At 33.4% G+C, this 27950-nt stretch overlaps 1 protein-coding gene across 8 annotated transcripts in view; it reads right to left on the bottom strand.

Annotated features, from left to right (window-relative positions):
• LOC132731051 (pleckstrin homology-like domain family B member 1) overlaps nt 1–27950 on the bottom strand; it is a 161689-nt gene that overhangs the window by 79482 nt on the left and 54257 nt on the right. The window contains exon 1 of one of the 8 annotated variants that reach the window (XM_060717156.1): nt 26976–27103. The exons of 5 other annotated variants lie outside the window; for them this stretch is intronic. In XM_060717156.1, the coding sequence (XP_060573139.1) occupies nt 26976–27021 (46 nt within the window). In that variant the 5' untranslated portion in view covers nt 27022–27103. Of the gene's footprint in view, nt 1–11357; nt 11552–25110; nt 25175–26975; nt 27104–27950 lie in introns of those variants that run through there. 2 more of the 8 variants (XM_060717155.1, XM_060717159.1) reach the window with 2 other exon arrangements.

Raw genomic sequence — 27950 nt, 5'->3', positions numbered from 1 at the left:
AGAAAAATTATGAATGTAATATTGGCCTTTAAAAAACTTTTTTTTAATTAAGCATGATAAAAGCTTTGTTCTACAGTGTAAATGTGAGACATATAACAGGAGAAATATCTTTTTTATCATTTTCATTGTTTTCTGAAAAGATATATGTCTAATAAAGAATAGAACAGTACAAGAAGTACCTGGTAACAGAACGGTTCAATTTTAAATTGACCAAATAAGTGCTTGGTGCAAAACTGTTATAACTCCATCAATATGTCACATGATTTAGTGTTACCTTGTCTTTATTTATTTTCAATATTTTAAGTCACATTGGTTAAATAAAATAATATTTTTTTGCACCTTACTGTTGTTTTGAAATTAATATTTATATTCATAAAATTGCTTAATCTATAATATTGATAGCCTTAAGTATCTTATTAATGTTTGTATTCTTTTCTAATATGTTAAGATAATATCCCTTGCAATGATATGCCAATGCTTTTTTCAATTCAATAAACACCATCGGCAATTATGAATAACTTCTGTTACAATAATATTGCCACTGGTATAGAGGCAGGTGACAGCCTGTATATCCATGATGCATCACCTAAATATATATTTGCTGCTCAATTTTAATATTTTTAATCTGAATGCCCTTCAACTGACAATGGACTGTTCCTAATTCAAAGCAGGCCAAGTCCATTATACAAATTTAGGGGGGTTAATCATGAATACTATATACTCTATAGGCAGTGACGATACACATATATAGACAAAGGAAACTGCCAACTCAAATATCACAAAAATCTTATTTTTTTTAGTTTCAATGCATTATTTACTTTCAACTATAAATTGCATGTATTTTGCATGTCATGCGTAAGCAATAAATTGCGTCTGCTTCACAAGTTAGGTAACTTTGTCGGTATAAACATGCCACAATCACTTGTATCAAATTTCGTTTGAATCCATTTAATTTCACCAATAAAACCATCGTATTATGCTAAAATGTGCTTCAAACAAATTAAAATCTAATTCAACTCCATCCTAAATACAAATATCACTTCCGAACAAATAAAACTGCAAGCAAACCGCACACTTTCTTTGTCTAATCAGATTTCGTTTAGGATCATGTTTAAATACCTTAGACTGATTAACAGCCATATGTAAAATTTGCTTGATGGTTATATAATATCAAATATCCATTAAAGTTTGCAAAACAAGTGTAGGCATTTTTTTAGATTTATACTTACTAAGCAAAAACAAAGTTTTTGAAAAAAAAAAAAAAAAACGAACATAGAGAATGTCATAATATGATTTCTGTTACAGATATAGGAACACAGAAATCTTAAGACTGCAGGGCTGCATTTAATACAAGTCTTTTAATAGTATCCTATTTAGTCCTAGAACATAAAACCAACTGAAGGACTAATAAAAGACTGTTTCAATAAATGTTTTTACCTTCAGTCAAAGACTTTAGACTATAACTAAATTCATTTTCCTGAGAAAAGTTAAGAAAATATGACAGACCATTTCATTTGTCGTAAGTTAAGATGTTGTTTTGGAATGCAAACATAGATCAGTTTTGTCCTTAAGTCTGATTTCAGACTTGGGACTTTCTCTGAAATGCAGCTCAGACTGAAGAACATTTTTCCGATTTTGCACTGGTTTCATAATTTTTATATATTAATATTATCTTGTTTAATCTACCTTTTCAAGAAAGGATTTCTAGAATGCCCTGCAACCTGCATTCCTGTTCCTACTATCTGCATTCAGTTTCACCCTTTTTAACTTTTTGTTTATATATTAACATTGCTCAGTTAGTATCAGGTACTAATTAGGAAAGTCCAAGTCTTAATAATTATATACTATTACTGTATCAGCAAACAGTAAAAATAAAGCCTACTATTCATCTCAGTCTTGTAAAACTTCATCAATTGTTTCAAACAGTTAATTCAACTTTGTTCCTGAAATACATGTGTATCAGGAACCTGCTTAACCCTTTAGAAAACAATATCACTGCAACCAGTTAATAAACAAAACATGACTTAAATCTGTCATAAATTAATCAGAAAGTTATAAAACTATTTCACTGGATATCAATTAAATTTATTATTTCAAGCAGATAGTATGTTTATTATGATATAAACAACTGTTGCCAAGTATGCCAAGTTAGGTCCACATTCTACCATACCCTATAATAAATGGTTAGATCATCTGAAATGTATGTTTAAAACTGACTCATGCCGCACATTTAGATGATTAAATAAAGAAGCTTTAGTTCATGAGTGTCAACCTATCTTTCTAATGTAGCCAAAATGTCAACCCACCTTTCTAATTTAAATACTAACTCATCTATATCCCCTGACAGTTGTATGCTAATGGTCCTTTATGTTGCTATGAGACAGTAACTATGCAACCTTTCTCTGATACAAGTGAGGCCACTCAAGATTGCACTAAAAGATGGGACAAAAACAAGGAGGAAACTGGACAATTAAGAAGTATGAAAATTAGACACCTCCTCTAAAAATCTTTTAGCAAGTGCATATTTTATAATATTTAATGTTAAAATTTTATTGCATTGTCATATATAAATGGCATATAGGATGATAAATGATCTCAATGAATTATTTTATTAACCTAAATATACTGAATGTAAAAAGTATTCTTTCAGTGTTTACATTTCAAGGGACTTTACTTATAAAACAAACTATAACAGAATCCATATAATATATCTCATAAAATCATTTACTTAAATCACTTACTTTTAATAATCACTTCAGCCTGTTAAAAATTCCCAAAAATCACAATCAGTATTTTATTGAAGTCTACTGTCTGTTGTTAAATTTACCCTGACTAATGGCATTTCATCCTATTTTAGTTAAAAAACTAAATACTTAATTCAATCAGGAAGAAACCATAGCCACAATAGTATCAGGTTTAAGTTAAATACAGGTATGCCGCAAGGTGACACCTTATCTCCCTTTTAATTTACTCTGCAGCTGTGCATTAAACATCAGTCTATTCATAGATGTTGAAGATGTTGTAGATGCAGCAACATTGCTGTAACTCAGAGAAGCTATAGCAATAAGTTATGGCAGTAATGAAATAAATTTCAAAATATTCCAAAATATAGATGATAATTCTGTTGGGGAAAAGTCTTAAAACTGTTACTTTGCTTTATCTTTTAGAGAATTTCACTCTCTGTTTTTGACACTTCATATTGTTTCAGAGTTTATTAATTAATAAATTAATTAATAGCATTTAAAGTTCTCCAAATTTTGAAGAACAATGAAATTCTTTACACCTGTCACCAAATCCAATGTTTAGTCAATTCAAGAAGAGTCAATGATTATAAACCACATTTTGTGTATCAACCTTTATTGCAGCTTTAACATGGGTCATCTCCCACCCATATAAATTAACTCTTTAATCACTGCCGTAAACAAAATTAAAGCTTTCACAATCCACTGATCACAATGATGTAGCACAACAAACTGTCTGTCTTTTTAATGACAAGAATCTAAACTAAATTATCTATCAGTGATATGCTTGACATTATGACTGGACAAAGACGCAAGAAAGATTTTTATCACTTTATTTTCAGTTAATCAAAATTCGTTTTCCCACAATAAAATTACTATCTCACCAACAATACATGAGATATCAGCTGAATCTACCATTTCTATTTAACATAGAGAAATCAAAACAACCTTTCTTCACTTACTAAGCTGTTTTCACAATCTTTATCCAAAGCAGGACTTTTTGACCTTAATAAAGCCTATCAAAGGCCCCTTTCTCAATAGAAATGTTCTTTAAAATCATGCAGTTTTTCCAACAATTCAAACTCAAAGCTGGACATGTCCACTGCACAAATTCAGCATGAACAATTTATTTTAATATGTCAACTTGATAATGATGATTGTACATTTTTTATAAAGTACATGTACCTCTACCTGGAGTAACTTATACAACCATACATCTAAATCTAACTTTTTAGAATGGTAATTCTATAGCTAAATTTAAACAAACCTAAATATTTCTACCTGTAGACTTTTATCAACACAAATATCTTATGAGGATTCCTTTAACAATATCCAGTCTATGAACACAGAAGTCTTATATTTCAGTTCCAATACCATATGCGAATTCACAGCTATATTCTTGATACTCCTAGATCAAAACTTTTATTAAATTTGTTATCAAATGATTTTTCCAACTTGTTACAAATACAAAAACCTTTTAAACCTTTATAAAATGCACTTAATAACCTTTCCTTTTGACCTTAAACACTCTCCCATACGTTATATGTTTATTTCAAAGTCTCCACCATCCCCTAGACGTTCTATATCAAAATATCGTAATGTCCGCATTCAAAACATTTCAACAGATAACAATAAATTACAGCGTTATCCCAGTTTCATCCATTTTAGGTAATCATAACACATTCCGCTTTGTACCTTATCTCGTATTATCAACGGTGTTTGCACCGTGGCCCAGTTTGTTTTCCCCTGGTTTGTTTTCTCCCGATAAACTGAACAAACAAATCAAATCAGATACCATTTCTTTAATAAAGATTCGAATACCCGACTTCTCGCTCATATTACTTTCACTTCTACCATCTAGAATGCCAAAAGTTTTCAATGTAACATGTATAGTTTTTTAAATGTTTCAGTTTGATTTACAGTATTACAAAAAACCTGTAAACCTACACATCCATCGATAACGCATTAAGCGCAGAAAAAAGGCTGTTCTATATTCATTTAATGGAAATACGTTATGCAATCTGGAGAATCCTAACAGGGACAGAAAGCTACGATTTTTACAGAGAAAGTAAACAATCAAATAATGGTGTTATTGATACCTCTGATATCTGTTACCTCACCTAGATTTTGTATAGACATGTTATGACGGATCTCTGCATTAACAGTAGATATCTTTTTAATGTAGAATTCAGCTTAAGGTTGAATGTTGTTATTGTTGTTTGTCCAACACTATTGTCCAACACCATTGTTTCAGGGAGACATTGACAAACACAGTAGCTTAATCCAAGAGAGTTCTTATTAAAGAATGAATGATAGTTCAACAAAATGAGGATTTGGGACCTATATGATATCCAGAATGTCAAGGGAAGGGCCCTAGTGAATGGTTGGGGGAGAGGGTTTGGGAAAATACCCCTTAGTGCATGACCTACACTTTGCTTAGATAGCAAGAACTTTTAACACACAAAGTCACATTCAACTGAAAGAAAACTGACATCAAGTGTAACCATTATAGAAGTGATTCAAGCTCATGATTCAGACTGTGCACAATATGGCATTTAATTGAGAAATCAATTTAAAAAAACAATAGTCAATAATCACTTCATTATACTAATATTTGAGTAATTTTTTATCCAAACAGACATGCTGCTATTCAACCTGTTATCTGTACAGTAGAATTGACTTAATGGTTTGAAGCAACATCTGAATTACTAGACATAATGCTGTATTAACATATATGATAACAATTGAAGAAATCAAACCTGTTCAACCAAACTTTTATTTAGGCATGTCATTCAGGCAGGACAAAAACAGTGCTGATCTACTAAGCATTATAAGGTCTGTTATTAACTAGTGATGTTTAAACGTAACTTCTTGCAATTCCAAATACATGTAATACTTTATCAAGCCCTCATTATTGATTAACCAAATATATATGCACACACTCAAAGAATATGAAAGAAATATATCTATTTTCAAATACATTAAGTTATAGAATGTCACAAAAAGATTTACTATATAAAGATAGGGAACAACCCAAACCAAATAAAACTGCCATTCAAAACCATCAATGCAAATTTGAATAAATTTAAATCTGCATAGAAGAAAACATTCAAAAAACACAAAAAACTTTTACATCAGTTGAACAGGACTTTCCGACCACTGAAATCTTAATGATTTTAAAGCAATCTTTACATTTACACATGCAAATCTGTAATTAAGACTTCCTTCATACTCATACCAGTATATAATATATACCTTCTTTTAAAGACCACCTGATAAATTACATATTATTACAATCACTTTGGGATCCATTTCAGCAAGGAAAGGGTTTAAGAAACTGCAGAATCATCAAAAAGTGCTATTTCTTTATCAATCCCCACCAGTTTTTTATAAAAATTACTGTACAAAACCATAATTCTAATCAGTAGTCAATTTGAAAATGACTTTAAAGACTTTATACTACTGTAACACTTTCTTATATGCTAAAGAACACGCCAGAATAGATGATGTAACAATTATATATAGTGTTGTATTTTTTAAAATCACAGTCTTCTACAAAAGCTTAACTTGTGTAATGTTTAATTAAGCACAGCAATAAATAATTCAAACTCCATGTATTTATCCATGTATACAGAATATTATAACTTTGTGCATTTCACATGATGCAATAAAACATGCACAATTTACAGAAGTCGCAGTTAATTAAACATTGAATTGAGAAAATGGCCTTGAATATCAAACTGCTTTAAGGTGATTCTTTATTAAGACATATAAGCTCTTAAAAACCACCTGTTAAAACATCAGTTCTTCATTTAAAATACTGTTTACTTTCACAAGTGCAGCTGTTAAAATTGCAGCTCCTACTTGACATACATGAAATAGAAGAATTTAGCAAAATTGTAGATTAAACCTTTGAGGGATAAGCTTAATCCAGTAGTAAAAGAAGTGGCTCGGCCACTTACCTATCCACCTTGAACAAATAATCCAGATCAAGGTTTCATGGTACCGGTTTCAATTAACCAGGATTATAACTGGGAGATAGTACCTTTCATGTTATATCTTCACAACTTTTCAAATATACATGCTGACTAAAGGTGAAAGTATGGGTCATGTGAGTCCATCACAAAATGGTCATAAACTGTTTCTACAATGAGATATATATCTGTATAACATTGAGTCATGGGAACACAGTGCTTTTGTAAATACTGTGAACCCTACAAGGTCTGAAGAAGGGTTCACAAACCTGCTGCCTTTTTGCATTTTGGGTAAAGTCCAATTATCATGTGGTATTTATCAAAAAGATATCAACAAGTAATTAAACCATAAGATAAAGCGAAAATCATTTACAAACTTCCTTCTCTATAATATCCCTTTGTAATGACTGCCAATCAATCTTATCAGCATTATTTGTACACATGTTTTTCTTTCCTGAAAAAATAATTATGTCCAAGCATTTAAAGAAATTGTACTCAAAAACACATTTAAAGGGATTGCACTCAAAAAACACTAACCCTTAGCTTCTGAATTAGCAATCCTCATGTGACTTGTCCAACTTCCATTTCTATTTACAGTTTAAGGGCGAGTTACCAAATTGGTAAAGACTGACAGGCATGCTGGCCTGGCCAAAGACTATGCAGTTTCAGTATAGCACTGAAAGCATTATTTACTAAAATATTGCATGCAATTTAAAAATAGCTATTAAAAGGTAGTCTAAGACATTCAATAATTTCGGGTTAATACATGTATCTGAAACATTCTCCCTTCTACCTGGTGTTATGTTAATTATGATGACAGATTTTCTTTAATTGATAATTAGGAAGAACCTTGATGTTCATGTCCATTAAACATTACTGATTTTACATAATGCACCTGCTGTAAGTAACCTAAAGCCAATGGCTTATTAAAATCTCTTAACCTTCTATAGTGGGAGTCAAACTTAAACAATGATGATAGCTAGGCCAGTGAAGAATATAGTACAGTCAACTCTAGCCCATAACCTGTTAATTTGTGTAATGGATTTGCCCTGTTTTTAATTTGGAACAGTCCATTCAGAATTTAAGTGATTTCTAGGTTAACCCAAACACACAAGCTTTTGCAAGTATAGAGCCTGGTCAGACTGCATTGATAGGCAGGCTTGGCTTATTAGCTCTATACTGGAGGCAAAGGCTTATCATTCTTGGCTCCAGCCATTAAGGGTTCAGTAAAAACAGTCTGGCTACTACACACCATAAAATACAAGATTCCTTTCTGGATTTCTCAAGAACCACTCCAAATATAAAAGGTGAAATTTTATGTAAAACACAAACTTAAATGTAAGACTGCATAATAAAGACAGGTTTAAAGATATGGAAAGATACAATAAATATTCTAAATGGGTTTACAACTGAAGGATTTCAAGATAAGATTTTCATTTTATTTACATCATTAAATAATGTGTTTCAAGTGTGCACACAGGTACAGTGAACTTACAACAGATGAAACATGAGAATGCCTTGAGGGATGCAAGTGTGTTGTACAATGAATTTCAGGTACAGGAACATGATATAATACAGCAGCGTTTTCACTTTTTTCATGAAATTCTGCTCTTACATTCATTAAACAGAAAATACTTTTGTACAAAGATCATCTAAAACAATCAGCTAAAAAAAACAAAAAAATCCTAACTGAATGAAATTTTTAAATGTTACTTTTCCACTATATGTTACATATCACATAAACATTAAAGTCATATTATTGCAAGTTTCTTTTAACAGATCATCCTGGATCAATAACACTTAAGCAATATTATATATGATAACACCCTGAACATAAATATATTGAACTAAATATACACCAAAAAGCACCTCTGACAGGATATAAATATTTTTCGCAGGGGTGCATGCCACCCGAACACTTCTAGAAGTCAGCCTACACATAAACAATAGACCAAGCTACGCCGTTGAAACATATTATTTCAACATTTATATTTGAAATATTGTCTTCAATTGCTAGATTTTTTTACTGAATGGGACTCATCACTGACTAAATACATTTCTTCTCAATGAGAATCATCCTTAAATATTTGGCACATTTTGCTACTAAAAATGTGCTGAGAATTTGTTGCCATTTTTTATTTCTTGGCAGTTTATTCTGATCTATATTCTGCAACACTGTCATCGGTGTCTGCAAATATCTATGTTACATAACCTCCTGCCATGTACTGTGTGTTTCACATCAGACTAAACATCTGCTGTAGCATATAAATAATATGTCAACAATGCTAAATATATCAACAATTTTAGGCTGTTTATTCCCTTCAACCTAATCCATTGAATGAAAGCAGTCAGATAACTGCCTTTACCTTATGCCTCTTGTACAGCATGCCTTGCAAAAGTATGGGGAAAGTATATAATCAATGTTATGCCTATGGCACAAGTATATATATCATGGCCTGCACATCCATGCCTTGCCAAGAAAGACACAAGTGTATAGTCCTGCCTGCACATCCATGCCTTGCCAAGCAAGACACAAGTGTATAGCCCTACCCGCACATCAATGACTTGCCAAGCAAGACACAAGTGTATAGTCCGGCCTGCACATCCATGCCTTGCCAAGCAAGACACAAGTGTATAGCCCTACCCGTACATTGATGCCTTGCCAAGTAAGACACAAGTGTATAGTCTGGCCTGCACATCCATGCCTTGCCAAGCACTTAGACACAAATGTATAGCCCTACCCGTACATCAATGACTTGCCAAGCAAGACACAAGTGTATAGCCTGGCCTGTACATCCATGCCTTGCCAAGCAAGACACAAGTGTATAGCACATTCATGTTAGCACATGCAGTACATCTTGGCATTGCCAATAATGTGCAAGTATAATAATAATAATTACGTAGCCCATTCTGCACTTTCATGTTTTTTCCAAGTATGAAACAAGTACATTAGGCTTTTAGCCCAGTCAGCATGCTCATGTCTCGCCTATATAATGGCAAAAGTACAGAGCCCAGTCTGCACATTAATGTCTTGGCTATGCCACAAGTTTATAGCCTGGCATGTACATATGACATATCTATATAGCTCAGCCTGTACAACAATGTCTTGCAAAACATATTGATACTCAAAGTATCATAATGTCAACAATGCACTTTTGAATTTTTATGATAACCAATTTTATGCAAAGTTAAGGGAGTTCAAAAATGAGCTCTTAATGTCCTCTTAAGGTATTTATGATAAAACAAAATTACAAGACATATAAATTTTCTGTCATATTAAAGAATGTTAAGCATTTTGAAGATAAGTCTGGAGCATTACCAGGCTTCTACAATGATGCCATAATTAAAAGTTTAATAAACACTAAATCAGTTACAAGTAATAATAAAGGCATAGAGCGGTAAAACCAGTGGATGAGCCCTGGGTTTGAAGGAATTGTTTTTCTGTGACAATTCGACTAACAATAATAATTTATGTCTTATGCCATTGATCTTTGAAGAATTCACTGCTAAGTAAGGTTAAACATATTTATTTTAGCTTGATTGTGATGAAAGCTTAAGAGATTAGCTGAACCACCTAATAGAGCTTAAAACAAGCATCATGGAAAAAATTGACATTTTTACAAACAGAACATCAGTAATTGTATAGACTAGGAACAATCATTATGTAGACTGCATTATTAAACTATTAAACTGGTGCACACCTAACAAAGCAACAACAGTTTAGAAAAGAGCTTTAAGCTGAAACAAACTTTGTGACCTTTACATAATTATACATTAATGGATATACATTATTCAGTCATTTGGACATTAACTTCAGGCAACAGGTCCAGCCTCTTTTTTCATGTTTTGATAGTAAATAAGTCAATGTAAACATCTGACACCATTGTGTTACTTTAACTGACAACTTCTTTACAAATGAATGTAATATAAAGATTCATGAAAACTTGGGTGAGACATGTTCAATGCTGGAATTGGCTGCACAGACCTGCTCTGGAATAGAGAGTGGTAGGAACTATGAGGGTTAAGTCCAATGTAATATAGTCCTAGACAAGAAATATAATTTATAATAATGAGATTTAAAAATCAAAAGTTTTAACGCAAAATTCTTTCTTTTGGTATGTCTGTCATAAAATGGACAAGTTTTATGAAAAATTATCTTTGCAGATCTTATGAAAACCATTGTTTTAAACAAAATGTATTAAAAAAATCTTCCACAATTTTACTATAAGGTATCTTTAAACAGTACTAGCTTAAAACAATACCATTTTGTCACATGTAATCTGAATTCATTACCCTTTCTTACACTGTCACTATGTCATTAACATACAATACAAAAATCATAAAGACACAGTATAAGGCGCCACATTACTATAGGCACCATAAACCAAAGATCAACTTCAAATAACAATAAAAACTTCACTTTCTATAAACATTTACATTAACGTACACTTTAAGGCGACAATAATAATGTTGACAAACTATATACATGACAAATTCATATCAAAGAAATAAATCCTCGCATTTCAATGTTTATTGTTTAAAAATTAACATTTCAATGTTTATTGTTTAAAAATCAATCTTGCGGATTTACAATAAAAAGAAAGCAGTTTCGATGACGCTGCAAAAGAAAACGTAAACAAACCTTTGATGTGATTTAAATTAAATCCACTTCTTAATTCACTTTCCGATTGCAGTGAAAACTATGAAAAGTTTGACGATTACAGAAAAGATATTGGTAAAATCACATTATTATCCGAACGAATCCTTCTGAAACGGGTGTCTTTAATTAAAAATTTATTTCGAACAGACAGAAATATAAATGTATTTTAACATGTGTGTGTGTGTGTTTGTAGGTGTTGTTGATACAAGTCAATATGTCATTGCCGTTACATTTACCTTTATTCAACAGGTAAAATAATCCTAAACTACTTCAGAGTTGCTGACCTTTGAAAATATAGTCTTTATCAGAGACTGTAATGTGCTTATTTAGAGATTATAGCCCGTTTCAAAATTTACCATATTTAGACTACGTAACACTTGATTTTTAATAGAATCAAAAACTGATTGTCCACTGATTTTAGGACATACAAACAGACATACAGTACATTTTGTAAAATTGTTAAAATTACCTTGTAAACAACAATAACAATTTAACAATAGCAAAGTGTGTTATGGTCTTTCATTTGTTAACAGAATGAAAATTCTTGTGGTCAACAGGAGAGTCAAGTGTGGTCACTAAGTGTTGAAAAACATTTTTGATGGAGCCCTTGTTGTCTAAATTATAAAGCTTACATGAGGGTCTGTAAATATTTTGTGAAGCTTATTGTCACTTGTACAATAAAACTGAATGTATAACAACTTTGTTAAAGCAAATATTTTTTCAGCAAAAATAGTCAAAATTGAAATAAATGAAGTATGCAGAATGTTTCAGAGATGACTTCAATCAAACATGTTATTATGAAAATAGTTAAAAAAATAAATGAAAAGGTTGATAGCATCACACTATCAGCTGCTGTAAATGATACATTTTCAATATTATACCAGTAGTCAAAATTCAAATCTCTGTAGTTGAAAAACTTCAACATCATCTTATATATTAAGTTATGACAAATCTGAACATTTGGTACCATCTGTCAAAAAGTAAGACCTGCAGGACTCAAGTAGTTGACATGTCCCTCACACTGAGATTGATAAAAGGTCGTCCATTAAACTTGAAAAAAAGCCCTTAACTATCAAATTTACAGAGAGAACAAAAGCCCTTCCATAAAAGAATGGTTAAGAGAAGAAAATTGATTTTTAGTAAGGACAAAAGCCAAGTCTTGACTGTTAGAAGTTCAGTACAATTTCCACAAAAGGATAACAATTTTTTAAAAAAAATTTGTAAGGTTTTAAGTCAATAAGGTAACATGGTGACTTTAGTGGTGGAGAAATATCTCAGGTAGCTCCGTAATATTTCAGAGACATGCATTTACCTCAGTAACATAACAACCACCAACCTTCTGTAAACTAGATATCTTCCTCACATGAAAAGAACCAACAGGCCATGGAAAGGCCACTGATGGGAGTCAAACCCATGGTGGTAAAGGTTAAGTGCTTTGAAGATGGCAACATTAACCACTCAGCCACTGAGACCCATTCATTTCATGTTAAAATTAGTTATCAAAGGTAAGTGGCTCTTAACTAATTGTTCCCTAATTTGGCATAATGACATTAATTCTAAATAATAAAACCTTGATTAGGGACATTCAAATTATAATGAATGGGCAGTGTTAAACTAAAGTGATACCAACCAGAAGCTGCCTGCTGTTTAATATATGCCTGAGGGGATTGGTACTTATAAATATATCTACTTAATTAAGTTAATTCTATATGTCATGTGATACTAGACCTTATAATAGATGTCCACCATTAAAACTGAATAACCTTAAAATCCCCCTAATTTTGTGTAATAGATTTATTCAGTGTTTTGAATTTAGATAGGTTAAATATTAAACTTGAGCAAGTCTATAACAACTAATTATAAGTCCTCGTGTGGCTGAATGGTAATATACAGCCTGCCCCCATAGCTCAATCAGTTAAGAGTGCGAGACTAGTAATCTTGATATTGTCGGTCCGATTCCCGGACTGGTCCACTAAGTCTTGGATGAGACTTCAGAATCGAGGTCCCGTGTATGAGTGCTTAAACACTTGACAAGCTAAAGAACCAGATGAAGCTTCTGGAATTGTATCTGTATCTTGCACTATCCTCCAAGATATAAAAGGACTAATACTCTTCTGGAGAGCTCGCCCATATGGGCAACTGGAGCCAAGAATAAATAAACTCAAATACACACACAATAATGTGTTTATACATTCTGGCTCAATCATAGAGAAGTTGGTGTTGCTGCATTAGCACTCAATGAGATAATTGAAGTAATCTGACAAGAAATGTATGAAATGTAAAATATAAAACCTGATAATGACAACCACAATGAAACAGTATCATAGTTCTAGCCTGAGGTGTCTTAATTGCTTTTCATTATATGTATCTAAATGAGAAAAGAAACCCAAACTTTCTAACATTCACTTTGATCTTGTGACTATCAAAGATATATCTGATATTAAATCCAATTGTTCATACTTATTGGCGACGCCGGTGAGCGGCGTCGTCTTATATGGAATGCTTTTTATTTTTGCCTATGGAAGGAGCTGTTATTATTAGCAGTTAATTTCATGTTGAGTTAATTAGATTTATTTTGATTCGTAAAAATCAAGTAAACAAATATGTTGTTATATTTGTATTTAATAACTTTATATAAAAAGCATGTGCATTGTGATATTATTTTCACGAAATTGCAGGCTCAGTTTAACAGCTTGTCCCTTAGTTTTATTGACAATACTAAAACCCGGATTTCGAATATCGTTGTGGTCTACATCGATGCCGTATCCGTTCGTTCATTCATTTATATATTTTCAAAATTTTCTTACAAGAAGAAAGTTCACCTGCAAATGAGTATAAGGATAGGTAATGGACTGTTGTTAACGATTATCCTATTGATTTTATCCATATTACGTTGATCTGTTGCACAGAATGGTTGTTTTTACAAAGTGTACCAGTATCCGGATGTTGAAAGCTATCCGATTTTCTGCAATAACTGATGGTCATCTATTTTTTATGAATACTTTACCATTATTTGCATGGCTTAATAAAACTGACTGAGCCTGCAAGATTTCTTAATTTTAATGTTTAGGGTGTTCTTTTGGGTTTCAGGTTTTCTCTCTTTTAAGGGGAAGTAACTCATGTTTACTAAATTATTTGTTCTTTTCTGTCTACTCTATCTTAAGTATTACTTACTTTTTTTTGTTTTTTATAAAATTTACCAGTTGTAAGGTCATCAAAAGCAGAGAGGCCCTGATGAGTGAATATTGATATATATTTTTACTGGCTTGATATACCCTAGACCAGATTTTTCTAGTTTGTTCAGTTGGTACATACCTCAGCTAGAAGCATCTTCTAATCACTATGTGAAATAATTATTTTCTATGTGTTTGTATATGAATTGTTACTAAAATAACCTTTGGTAAAAATGAAAGGTAGAATATTTAAGCTATACATATAGGTGCTCATTTTAAACACTTGATTACATTATATGCAGTTAGTTATACATTGTATAGTAAAGTCTAATGGAGGGACACCGGTCTCAATTTCCAAGCTTAGGTCTCCTGAGTCAACCCGACAACAGACTTTTCATAGAGTAGTCTTGTTACTTGCCCTTGAATAAATTTGTACACTAAATTTTATAGCGGGTGATTTTTGCCACATGAAAACCAACAAAGTACAAACTAGAAATGTGTCCATAGGACACTGATGCCCCCACACGCCACTGTTCTGTCAATCTTATGACTCTAGGTCAAATATTTTTTGGACTACATGTGCCACAAGTTGAAAACTAAAAATCAACAAACGGCCATAATTCTGTTAAATTTGGTCGCAGCAAAATATCCTTCCTTTACTACCATCTACACATTAAGGTTGTTAATCCCTGGAAGTTTAAGCAAAATCTGCCATCCGGTTTAAGAGGAGTTGCGTTCACAAAATTTCTACATAGTATAAAGTGAAAAAATCAACAAAGGGCCATAATTCTGTAAAATTTGGTCGCAGCGAAAATTCCTTCCTTTACTACCATCTACACCTTAAGGTTGTTCATCCCTGTAAGTTTAAGCAAAATCTGCCATCCGGTTTAAGAGGAGTTGCGTTCACAAAATTTCTACATAGTATATAGTGAAAAAATCAACAAAGGGCCATAATTCTGTAAAATTTGGTCGCAGCGAAAATTCCTTCCTTTACTACCATCTACACATTAAGGTTGTTCATCCCTGTAAGTTTAAGCAAAATCTGCCATCCGGTTTAAGAGGAGTTGCGATCACAAAATTTCTACATAGTATCTAGTGAAAAAATCAACAAAGGGCCATAATTCTGTAAAATTTGGTCGCAGCGAAAATTCCTTCCTTTACTACCATCTACACATTAAGGTTGTTCATCCCTGTAAGTTTAAGCAAAATCTGCCATCCGGTTTAAGAGGAGTTGCGTTCACAAAATTTCTACATAGTATCTAGTGAAAAAATCAACAAAGGGCCATAATTCTGTTAAATTTGGTCGCAGCAAAAATTCCTTCCTTTACTACCATCTACACATTAAGGTTGTTCATCCCTGTAAGTTTAAGCAAAATCTGCCATCCGGTTTAAGAGGAGTTGCGTTCACAAGATTTCGGGACGTACGGACTGACGGACGGACGGACGGACGGACAAGTGCAACGCTATATGCTCCCACATTGTGGGGGCATAAAAAGTAACCGGGCGCCAGACACAAAGTGGTGTGTTTGTTGCATTTTCATGTTTTCGCCCAGTGCCCTTGATGCAAAATACAAATCAGCCTTCATAAAATTTCTTATCATAGAAAAAGGGTTAGTTTTTTATCCGTACAAAAAATAGATATTGTACATGTATTAGCACAGTTATGTTCACTTTCAAATTGACCTGTTATAAATAATGGCACAACCAATAGTTTACTGTCTAAGCCCTTTTTAGTAAAAATAATTATACATAATATATAAATTGTTATTTTAATTTAGACTATGAGTATGTAAGGTTTTTATTTCTTATTTATTAATTAAGAATTAATTATCTGTTAATTTAAAAATCTAAATATCTGTCACGGTTTAGAACTGTTCACTATTTAGGCCAGAAAATGTGTAAGCGGCCAGATAGTTCAATCGCTTACAGCCGCGGTACATTATTCTGTGGGTCACAGGTTTGAGTTCTGGTCAAGCTGAAAGTTTTTCTCATCCAGTGACTGCATATAACCATGAGTTTAATTCACTATGCTCTGTAAACATCAGAAATTCAAGGACATAAATCAATATAGTGGGAAAATATGCTGTGGTTTAGAATCGTTTCATTATTAAAGAGAAAATGTGTAGCCGGCCGATAGCTCAGTTGGTCTTCTGAAAGTCATGGGTTCGAGTCATGGTCAGGCATTTTCAGTCAGGGTTTAGAAGTGGTTTTTCAACTGACACATACTTGATTCATTTAATAAATTTCATTTAATTTGAAATGGACAAAGGCAGTATTGTATGATACTTTTAGAGATACAAAAAGCATTTGATACAGTTGATCACACTATACTGCATATGAAGAAGTTTGTTTTTCTTCTTCTTCATGGAACTTCAAGCATCTGCCATATGTAATGACATTCTTACATGGTTCAAGTCTTATCTCTGATAGCAGCTGGTTGATGTGGCTGGTACTCCTTCTACTACTGCTCTGAGTACCTATGGTGTCCCCCTGATGTTCATTTTAGGTCCTCTTTTATGTCTAATATATGTCAATGACATGTCTGCAACCTAAGCAATAAGCTTTTATTATATGCACAGGCACAAGTATCAGACCTGGGAAGAAAAAATATGACCAGATTGATAAAAAAACTTGTGTTCATCTTAAAATTGTCACAAACCAAAAAAATGTAAATAATGACCCCCTTTAAAAATATACTTTAAGTTAATAGTAGATTTTTAAAGGGGGTCGTTATTTACATTTTTTTTTTTTTTTTGGTTTTTGACACTTTTACGATGAACACAGTTTTTTTAATCAATCTGGTCATACTTTTTCTTCCCAGGTCCGATACTCGTGCCTGTGATTATATGATGATGACTCAGGTATCCTTGTATTTGGTAAAATAAATCGTAAGATTAGTTAATTGACTATAAATTGTCTTTGCATCTTGGCAAGACAGAGTCTTTTTGGTTTAAGTTTCAACTTAACCCATTACTTCATGAGCATTTTGTGAAAAATGTTCCCTCATCCAAGCTTTAGTGATGGATGAGGGCCATTATTCTAGTAAGGCCGGAGGCCTAAGCATGTATACAAATAGCATGTTTATCGAGGTTCGCGAGATAGGTACCGCATTTCAAAGATAAAAACGCAAAATAAACTAGTCGTACTACGTCACACACATCATGATCACTCGAGCGTTTGATAATCATAATTTAAAGAAGTTTTGTTTCAGCATAAAACCCTTTACAAGAGGAGGGAAAGAAATAAGAAAAAACAATGAGGTGGGTAATGCATACATGCTTAGGCCTCCGCCTTACTAGAATAATGGCCCTCATCCATCACTAAAGCTTGGATGAGGGAACATTATTTTTCGTAAGGCCTTCGGCCTTGCACATGTATACAAATAGCATTTTTAAAGGCATGAAACAAAAACAAAGCCTGATATAAACAAACCAATATATATTCCCACACAAAAACTAATAACTAAACATTAGATAACACTGCCCTGGGGAAAGCAACCCCCGGCATTATCAGGAACAGAATTTCTGAAATAAAATTTATAAAAATTCTTCTCTGTATTCCACATAGCTGTTTTAAGAATATTACTGACTGAACACCCCTTAGTATAGGCTGCTGAAACTGCTGCAGACCTAAAAGAATGTGCCTTAAACACATCTGTATTAATACCCGAGAGGGATAAAACTTCTCTCAACCATCTAGCCACAGTACTAGAAGTAACACCTTTGTATGTCACAAAAGAAACTAAAAGTTGTTTACTTTCCCGTAAACTCTCTATTCTTTTCAAATAATGTAACAAAGTTTTCACAACACACAGTTTCTCATCAGGATCATACTTTTCCAAAACTAAAGAGAAAGCACTATGTCCTACCCTGCTTGTCTTCAACAAGGACGAAATATGGAAAACAACTTTATTGTCATGAAACACCATAAAATCAATGTTCAGCGCAACTAAAGTTTGTGCTCTTGGAGCAGTACAAAGCGCAATCAAAGCTGTAAGTTTAAATGTTAAAAGCTTTAAACTAAAGACTAGACAAAGGAAACAAAGTTCTTAAGAAATTTAATACCACTGAAACATCCCATGTGAAAGAATACCTAGGTTTAGGTGGGGTTCGGTGAAAAAACACCCTTCATAAATTTACTAATAAGGAAAGGCTTATCACACCAACTATTGTTGAAAAAAGGTAAAGTTTGTAGAAGCATAGATTTGTGTGTATTCAACACTGAATATGATTTACCTAGACACAATAAATGACACAAATAATTCACTACAGTACCTTCAGACGCTGAAAAGGGACTTTTACTTTGTTTATAACACCAAAAATACCAGCTACGCCAAGCGAATTCATACTGTTTGATGGTTCCTTTCTTCCATGCTTCAGTAATGACACATGCAGTTGATCTTGAAACTCCCTGACTTTGTAATGCTTCCCAGATTATAACGACAGCGACCATTGTTAAAGAATTCTGTAGAGGATGTGTTTTCCCGTTGTGTTCCTGAGATAACAAGTCTCGGGTGGCGAGGTAGCCTGATTGGAAAAGAAATAATATTATATAATACCAATGGAAACCAAGTAGCTGATTTCCAAAAAGGAAACCACAAGAATGGCCTTATTTACCTTGTCTGATAAAAACTTTGTTCATTACTTTCCCAACCAAATTAAATGGAGGAAATAAATATGGAGTAAAACCAGACCATGACATTGTAAAAGAATCATAAGCACTTTCAGTGCTTCCTGAAAACCATGAGACATATCTATCTAACTTCTTATTCCATTCAGAGGCAAAAAGGTCTATATCAGGTTTGAATAAAAGTTCCCACAAATTCTTTCAAAAAATGTCTGGTTTCAAAGACCATTCAGTACTCTCCGAGAAATTCCTTGAAAAATAATCAGCATACACATTATCTACACCAGGAATATAGGATGCAGAAAGAAAAATATCCCTAGACAAGCACCATTCCCAAAGGTCTTTGGCCAACAAATCCATTGATAAGGAAGTCATTCCACCTAGGTCATTTACATAAGCTATAGCCGAAACATTGTCTGACTTTATCTCTATATGGGTATCCCGCACCTCATTATACAAAGCTCGGACTGCATTGAAAATAGCTAATAATTCCAGATAATTTATAGATTTATCAAACAAAGAAGAATTCCATCTTCCATTAGCAGATTTATTAAGTTCTTCATCATACGAGCCCCACCCAACAAACGAAGCATCACAATAACACCAGTATTCAACTGGTCCAGGCCTTATATGTTTTCCATTTTTGATGGTGACATTATTTTTCCACCACAAACAACTCCTCTCGACTATCCTTACTGAGGACAACCTTATTATCAAAATTCATGTTAGAACCAAGACCTAACAATTTATTTCTTTCTAAGCTTCTATAATGCAATGGGGCTTCGAGAACTGCATAAAATGCATTGATCAATAACCCTATAAAAGAGGCCAGATCTCGGACAACAACAACCTCCTTCTGTAGAAGATTAGAAGCCGAAGAAACTATTTTTTGAACTTTCTCATCTGTCAGGAAAACCATAAATAAAACGGAGTCCAAAACAAAACCAAAAAATATCAACCTCTGTGTGGGGACAAGAACAGATTTCTTTTTATTCACTGTATAACCCAAAGAAGATAAAGTGTCACACATTAAAACTGTATCATTCCTTACAAATTTCTTTATCTCTGTTCATGCTTAAAGAGTCATCTATATAATATGAACATCTTATACCCTGATACCTAAACCAAGCATAAATTGGCTTTAAAATCTTTGGTAAAAAAAATCTAGGAGCTGATGACAAACCAAAACACAAGCAAACAAATTCGTACAGAACTCCGTTCCACATAAACTTCAAAAACTTACGAAAAATCTTTGTGGACAGGAATAGCAAAATATGCGTCAGTTAAATCAATTTTACAAAAATAATCAAACTTTTGAACCAAATCCAACACCAAATTAAAATGTTCTTGTTTAAAATGTTCGTAAACGATAAATTTATTCAAATGTTTCAAATTAATAATGGGTCTAAAACTTCCCACCAGGTTTGGATACCGTAAATATGGTAGAAATATATTGTCCAGGTTCTGGTACAGACCTTTCAATGGCACCTTTCCTCAAAAGTCCTGCACTTCCAAATCAACAACATTATGTTCTTCCTCATTAAAATGAATTGTTTAGGAACAACATTCTGGAAGAGGACTGACTCAAATTCAATACAATAACCAGTTACTGTTTGAAGAATCCACGCATCATGAGTAAACTGTTTCCAAACATCCAAACAAAGTTTAAGCTTACCTACATGAGAGGTGTCCAGTCTGTTTAGTTTGGGCACTTGAAACTGTTGCTGAAGCCCTAGCTCTTCCCCGTCTCAAAAGAGGGTTTTGCTGCCCATACTGCTGCTGGCTATACTGTTGCCTGCCATATTGCTGACCATAAGGCTGGAACCTGTTTGGTCTTCTTCCCTGTAATTGACACCTCGACCCCGAAAGGATCTCTGGGGACCATAATAAGATGTACCATATTTTTCTTTTGCTAAAGAGAAACCAACATCACAATTTTTAACCTCTTTTTGCAAGGTCATCACCAAATAATTTTGTGGTAATGGGTACATTAATATTACAAAGATTGGTATATTTCTTATTCAGAAAAGGCCTACATTGGTATCTACGTCTTAAAGACAGATTAAACTGAACTTGACCAGTTAAAGAAATCAAATCAGTTAAGATACTTTTTGCTTCAACATTGCTTTTTAATATGATGCTTGAGCACAGAAGCCAATTTAACAACTGCAACCATCTCAGCCGCAACTATATTTTGGATATCTACCAAACAACGATCCTGACTCTGACCCTTCTTGCCTAAAACTTTCCAAACATCAAGGTTTACAGATGGTGGAGCCAAGAAATCACAATTTTCTGGCACGTTATACTTGTGCATAATATCTGAGACACTTGACTGAGTAGTGCAAGAGGAATTAACTAGTTTTGCCAAATTCTTGTCAATACTTGGACCTTTCTCGGAAACCAAGATCTGGGGTAAATCCCACTCATCATCATTCTCTGAATTTTTCATCATCATCACCAAACAAAGCCTTTTCAAGGTCTCTTCTATCTTCTTCATTGGGAAAATTCCCAGTAAAACAGTCATCTGAATCAGCTAAAGAAATATCATCAGGGTTCACCTCTACCCGTAAATTTGGTCTATTTTCGAAAACTCTGCGAGTTTTCCTTATTGTTCAAACCTAATTTTGTTTTCAAAATACCAATATCATGAGGAGATAAATCTTCCAAATTAATGTCCCTCTTCTTTTTCTTACTTTTCTGAGACTTAGTCTTAGACTTGGCAGTAGACTTTTTAGTCACAACTGATTTTTAATTTTTTGGGACACGAGCCCTAGACTTTTTCTTCCGTTTGACAGGAGAATCTTGCACCTCAATTTCTGCGCCAACAGCAGGCGTTACAACAATTTCAGGAGGCAAATCAGCTTCTTCGAAGCCTTCGAACTCTTCCCCAGATCTAGAGTCAGATGATTCGGCGCATAGACTAAGGACTTCGTCCTCGTTTTCCTCGTTGCAGCTCATTATTCCTTAATAAAAAGGACCAACGATAAAAAACTAATACCAACACTACGTGCCGGCAAAGAGCTGTACAAAATAAAAAACTGTCTCGACCAAGAAAACTTACCGATAAAAGATGAAAAAAGCTAAATAAATTCAGCCTGAGACTACACGTGTGTACCTATCCAGCGCTCGGTAAACTATGATTATCAAACGCTCGAGTGATCATGATGTGTGTGACGTAGTACGACTAGTTTATTTTGCGTTTTTATCTTTGAAATGCGGTACCTATCTCGCGAACCTCGATAAACATGCTATTTGTATACATGTGCAAGGCCGAAGGCCTTACGAAAAATAATGGCTGTTTTCATTGAAAAGTCTCCCGTTACAAGTTCAAATTGCTATAATACTATAAAAACTGCTTCAACACTAATCAAACTTGGCACAAATGTTGACTGGACCATTGCACTTGCAACAACATGCTCAGGCTTAAATTTTCTGTTACCATGGCAACGAGGGGACATCTTCTCAAAATTGCCAAAAATCACTATTTTGCGTTGATTTTTTCCATCAAAATTGATTTCAAAGTGCTGCACTTTCTCAATGGATTGAGATAGAGTCAAATGCTTTTCAGCGTTGGTTACACGTTACCTTATGATCAATCTGGGGTCATTTACAGCCTCTCCCAAGTCCAAAATTTTTCTTTTGGTTGGGGGGCCGCGCCGAAAAAGAGGTCACTTTTTTTAACAACATTTCTCAAACAAAAACAAGTGTTTGGGGCCTAAATAAGGCATTTTTTCATCATTTGAGACATCAAAAAGGGGGGGGGGGTGAAAAAGGCGTTAAAAGGCGTGTATATGAAGTAATGGGTTAACTGAAAATGATGAAAATACTTGAAATTACCCTAAATCGCGTTTTTTCATGTTTAAACATGGCCTGTCATATAAATTTGAAGAAAAATTGTTGTTTTGTAGATTTTTTTATTTTTTTCATTAACCCATTACTTCATGAGCATTTTGTGAAAAATGGCTGTTTTCATTGAAAAGTCTCCCGTTACAAGTTCAAATTGCTATAATACTATAAAAACTGCTTCAACACTAATCAAACTTGGCACAAATGTTGACTGGACCATTGCACTTGCAACAACATGCTCAGGCTTAAATTTTCTGTTACCATGGCAACGAGGGGACATCTTCTCAAAATTGCCAAAAATCACTATTTTGCGTTGATTTTTTCCATCAAAATTGATTTCAAAGTGCTGCACTTTCTCAATGGATTGAGATAGAGTCAAATGCTTTTCAGCGTTGGTTACACCTTACCTTATGATCAATCTGGGGTCATTTACAGCCTCTCCCAAGTCCAAAATTTTTCTTGGCGATGAGGGGGACTCCGCCCCCCTTCAAACCCCCCCCAAACAGAAGGGGGCACATCCCCCTTCTGGCAACCCCCTGATGTATCTTTTGGTTGCGGGGCCGCGCCGAAAAAGAGGTCACTTTTTTTAACAACATTTCTCAAACAAAAACAAGTGTTTGGGGCCTGAATAAGGCATTTTTCATCATTTGAGACAACAAAAAGGGGGGGGGGTGAAAAAGGCGTTAAAAGGCGTGTATATGAAGTAATGGGTTAACAGAAAATGATGAAAAATACTTGAAATTACCCTAAATCACGTTTTTTCATGTTTAAACATGGCCTGTCATATAAATTTGAAGAAAAATTGTTGTTTTGTAGATTTTTTTATTTTTTTCATTAACCCATTACTTCATGAGCATTTTGTGAAAAATGGCTGTTTTCATTGAAAAGTCTCCCGTTACAAGTTCAAATTGCTATAATACTATAAAAACTGCTTCAACACTAATCAAACTTGGCACAAATGTTGACTGGACCATTGCCCTTGCAACAACATGATCAGGCTTAAATTTTCTGTTACCATGGCAACGAGGGGACATCTTCTCAAAATTGCCAAAAATCACTATTTTGCGTTGATTTTTTCCATCAAAATTGATTTCAAAGTGCTGCACTTTCTCAATGGATTGAGATAGAGTCAAATGCTTTTCAGCGTTGGTTACACCTTACCTTATGATCAATCTGGGGTCATTTACAGCCTCTCCCAAGTCCAAAATTTTTCTTTTGGTTGGGGGGCCGCGCCGAAAAAGAGGTCACTTTTTTTAACAACATTTCTCAAACAAAAACAAGTGTTTGGGGCCTAAATAAGGCATTTTTTCATCATTTGAGACAACAAAAAGGGGGGGGGGGTGAAAAAGGCGTTAAAAGGCGTGTATATGAAGTAATGGGTTAAACTGGGCCTAGCCTCCAGGTCACATGAAATGATACTGCTATAAAGTACACATCTTTTGTTAAGTATTTAGGTGCAAACCTGGATCAAATTCTTTTGGCGTCGCCCTTTGATGCTTTGCATCAATGCTTTTTTTTCTTGTTTTATTTTGTCATATTTGTTTTTGATGCCTGAATTTTTTGTTATTCATGATGAGGTACAAAATGTTAAATAATGAAGTGGCATGTGAACATATTGCTGAAGAGAAGACTGATTATAAATACAATTTATGGTCCTGTTTTATAGTAATACTGTTCAGTGATAAATACAAATTCATATCTCGATCATATTTCCGCTGTATTTTTTTTATACAAGTTACACAACAAATGCTGTTGATGAAAATGAAATTATCATTTTTATGACATCATCTTTATTTGAACCTCAGCAATATATCATCTATTACTAAGATACAGCTTCCTTATCACAGATATAAAAGGTACTAGGCAATGAAAGCAAGAGCTTTATTTGCATCAATCATAATTCATGATGTACAACTGTTCATTTCATTTTTGAAAAAAAATATTACATCATTTTGTCAAAAAAATCTTCCTAAAACGTAGACATAGCTAATTTAAATCTATAAAACCATCAGTTCAAAGAGAAGATAACTCTGATATTTCAGGAAATTAGAAAACAAAAAATAGTGAAAAAGAAGAAGCAAACAAACCATCTTCATTAAGTCCAGTATATAACAATCCACATGACAATGAAAACATGGTACATTTATATATATATGGTGTTAGACCAAATAATATTTCCAACAGTCTGTAAAATTGAAAGTCACAATGACAATAGGAATGAAATGAGAGACCGAGAGACCCTCGGGGCACTTAATTTTACGTATCTGTCTAGATCAAGTTAAATATAGATGTATTGATAGTTCAGTGACAGACCATATTGATATCTTACACCATATTTAGGATGACATATTAATTACAGTTGTCAACCATCAAGTGTGCAGTTCACACACAATGGTTAATTATAATATAACCAACCTCGTTAGAAATGTCACCTCTTTATTTGAAGCTTAAATGCCATGGTCCATAAGCAAGAAGAATGACACCATTATATTTGAACTTCAATAAATACCAATTGGTTCATCAGCAAGCAGAATGCCATCTCTATATTTGAAGCTTAAATGCCATGGTTCATCAGCAAGCAGAATATCACCTCTGTATTTGAACCTAATACCATAGTTCATCAGCAAGCAAAATGTCACATCTACAATTGAACCTAAATGTCATGGTTAATCAGCAAGCAACAACATTGTTTGGTAAATTTTCCAAATAGGTTTTGACATACTGAATAACAAAAGAGTGCAGACCATGATCAGAAGGCACAGATTATGCCTTTGTCTGCACTGGTAGCATGGGTAGAATCAGTTCAGCAAATGATATGGAGGATTAAACAAGTGTAATCTCATTGAGAGTTTCAATCAAGCTTGCTACATTTTCATTTTTTGTTCTTTTGGTTTATATCAATTCACTTTTTTGCTTGGTTTAAATCAATTTCATGTAATAAATATGTTGTCATTGTACCCTGCTTAGGCTTTCCATTTTAGTACATATGTACTTCACAGTTCTAAATTAATTTATTGCTTTACTTCTGTTATCTTCAAATTAAAAACATTTTATTTATTAATCAATTAAATATTTACAATTTTGTAGCATTTTACTCGCCTCTTGAAGTAAATTGAGATCTGGTGGCGTCATATCTTTACAATGTTATACTCACCTGCCTTGTTTGTTATCAATATAAAGAAAATTCCTATACCGTCATTGAAACTAAAACTAAATGGGGTTTGAAATAAAGTTGTTGAAAAATGATAACAATTATTACAACAAAACTGCTAAAAATGCCTTAGAGGCCTGATAATGATTCATTGCTTAAAATAACATTTTTAAGACAGTCTATGTAATAAAGTATTGGTATGAAGCCAAACATAGGTCAGAATGTATTGTTCATCTATTTCAGGGTTAGTGCTTATTCATCAAGTGCATTTCAGTTATAAATTATGTAGCTGGCAATTCATTGACAGGTATATCATTTGGACCTGGGTATCTGTCTCAGTGCAGGTAAGAAAAAATAAATATTTGGACCAGATTACCTGCCTTAGCAGGTTACAGAAATGATATTTGGGACCTGGGTCAGAATGACTTCTTTGGACCAATGCATATGCAAGCAGTTCACTGACAGGTAAAACATTAGAAGAAAAGTACTTTGATAGGTAGAAGGGGGATTTTCCAGCTATTTTGTTGGAGGAATTTCTCACATGACGTTCCATGGGTTATTGCCGGCACAAGGAGACATCCTAAATAAAACCAGTAACTTAAGTCTCTAGGCACATCATAAAGAAATTAATTGTCCCTTCTAAAAATCAAACCCACAGCAAGGAGGGTCAAGTGTTTTGCTAGAATCACACTCGTGACCTATATGACATCATACTTAGATCAGGATGGCACCTTGAACTCCTTTTAATACAACTTAAAAGTAAATATGTGCTTGAATAAAATGGAAACATCATTTACTTACTGGCTGGTAAACTATACCGCATCTTCAACTTAGTTCTTCTATCCATATTCCTCTTTTTGAATTGTCACTTTTATTAATTTATAAACAATATATATACATCAAGTGTACTCAAGTATTAAAGATTCTTTTTAGTGAGTTTTATTCCTTTTTTTATAATTCACATCTCTTGTATCATCAGTATTTCACCGATACATTCCATTTGTTTTCACATTTTAAAAAGATGGTGTATCATCTAAAGGATTTTTTTTCTCCACTCCAAAAACCACAGTTTTCTACTCTCTTTTTTCACAGCGTAAGTAAAATTATGTCAAGTGTAACCACCATCCCATTAAATTCTATAACACTTTTTTTTATTTCATTTTTAATCAAAGTAGGAGCTAAACACACTCATGTCTAGCCATGCTTGACTTTTTTACCTATTCCTCTTTTCCCCAGTCAAGTTCCTAGAAAAATTAAACAGAAAAACTGAATAATCCAGAATTAGTTTATAGACGAAAGTGCCCTGCCACACCACATACAGTCTCCCGCTGATTTAGAAATTTCATTCATTCACCTGAAAAACGATGGGTTTTATTTACATATACAACTGATTATTATCACCATCAATGTATTTATATTTAGTCTCTACTGCAGCTTTCTTCTTCATATACCTTGGCATGTCTTATTTATTTATTTAAATCGCAATTTTAAAGATGTTTGTGAATAGATATAACATTATCATCATATCATTTATATTCTATCTGGGGTGATAAATAAGTTGCGAAACAGTCTGTTTCTAAGGCCTAGGTAAAAATAAACTTTTTTTATAATAACGCACTAAATGAATTGTGGGGAAAAAATCAAATTTCGACTGGGCTCATTTATTTTTGACACAAGACAGAAAAGCACTTTCATTGTTACATAACAAAGACTCAGACTCATTTCATAACTATTTTATGTCATAATTAATCTACCAAAGAATTACTGCTGCTTTAC

This window comes from Ruditapes philippinarum, unplaced genomic scaffold, assembly GCF_026571515.1.
Source record: "Ruditapes philippinarum isolate M1 unplaced genomic scaffold, ASM2657151v2 ctg1239_1_1_1_1, whole genome shotgun sequence".
Classification (NCBI taxonomy): Eukaryota; Metazoa; Mollusca; class Bivalvia; order Venerida; family Veneridae; genus Ruditapes; species Ruditapes philippinarum.
Note: the sequence above shows the minus strand (reverse complement) of the source record. Positions and strands in the feature narration are given on the sequence as shown.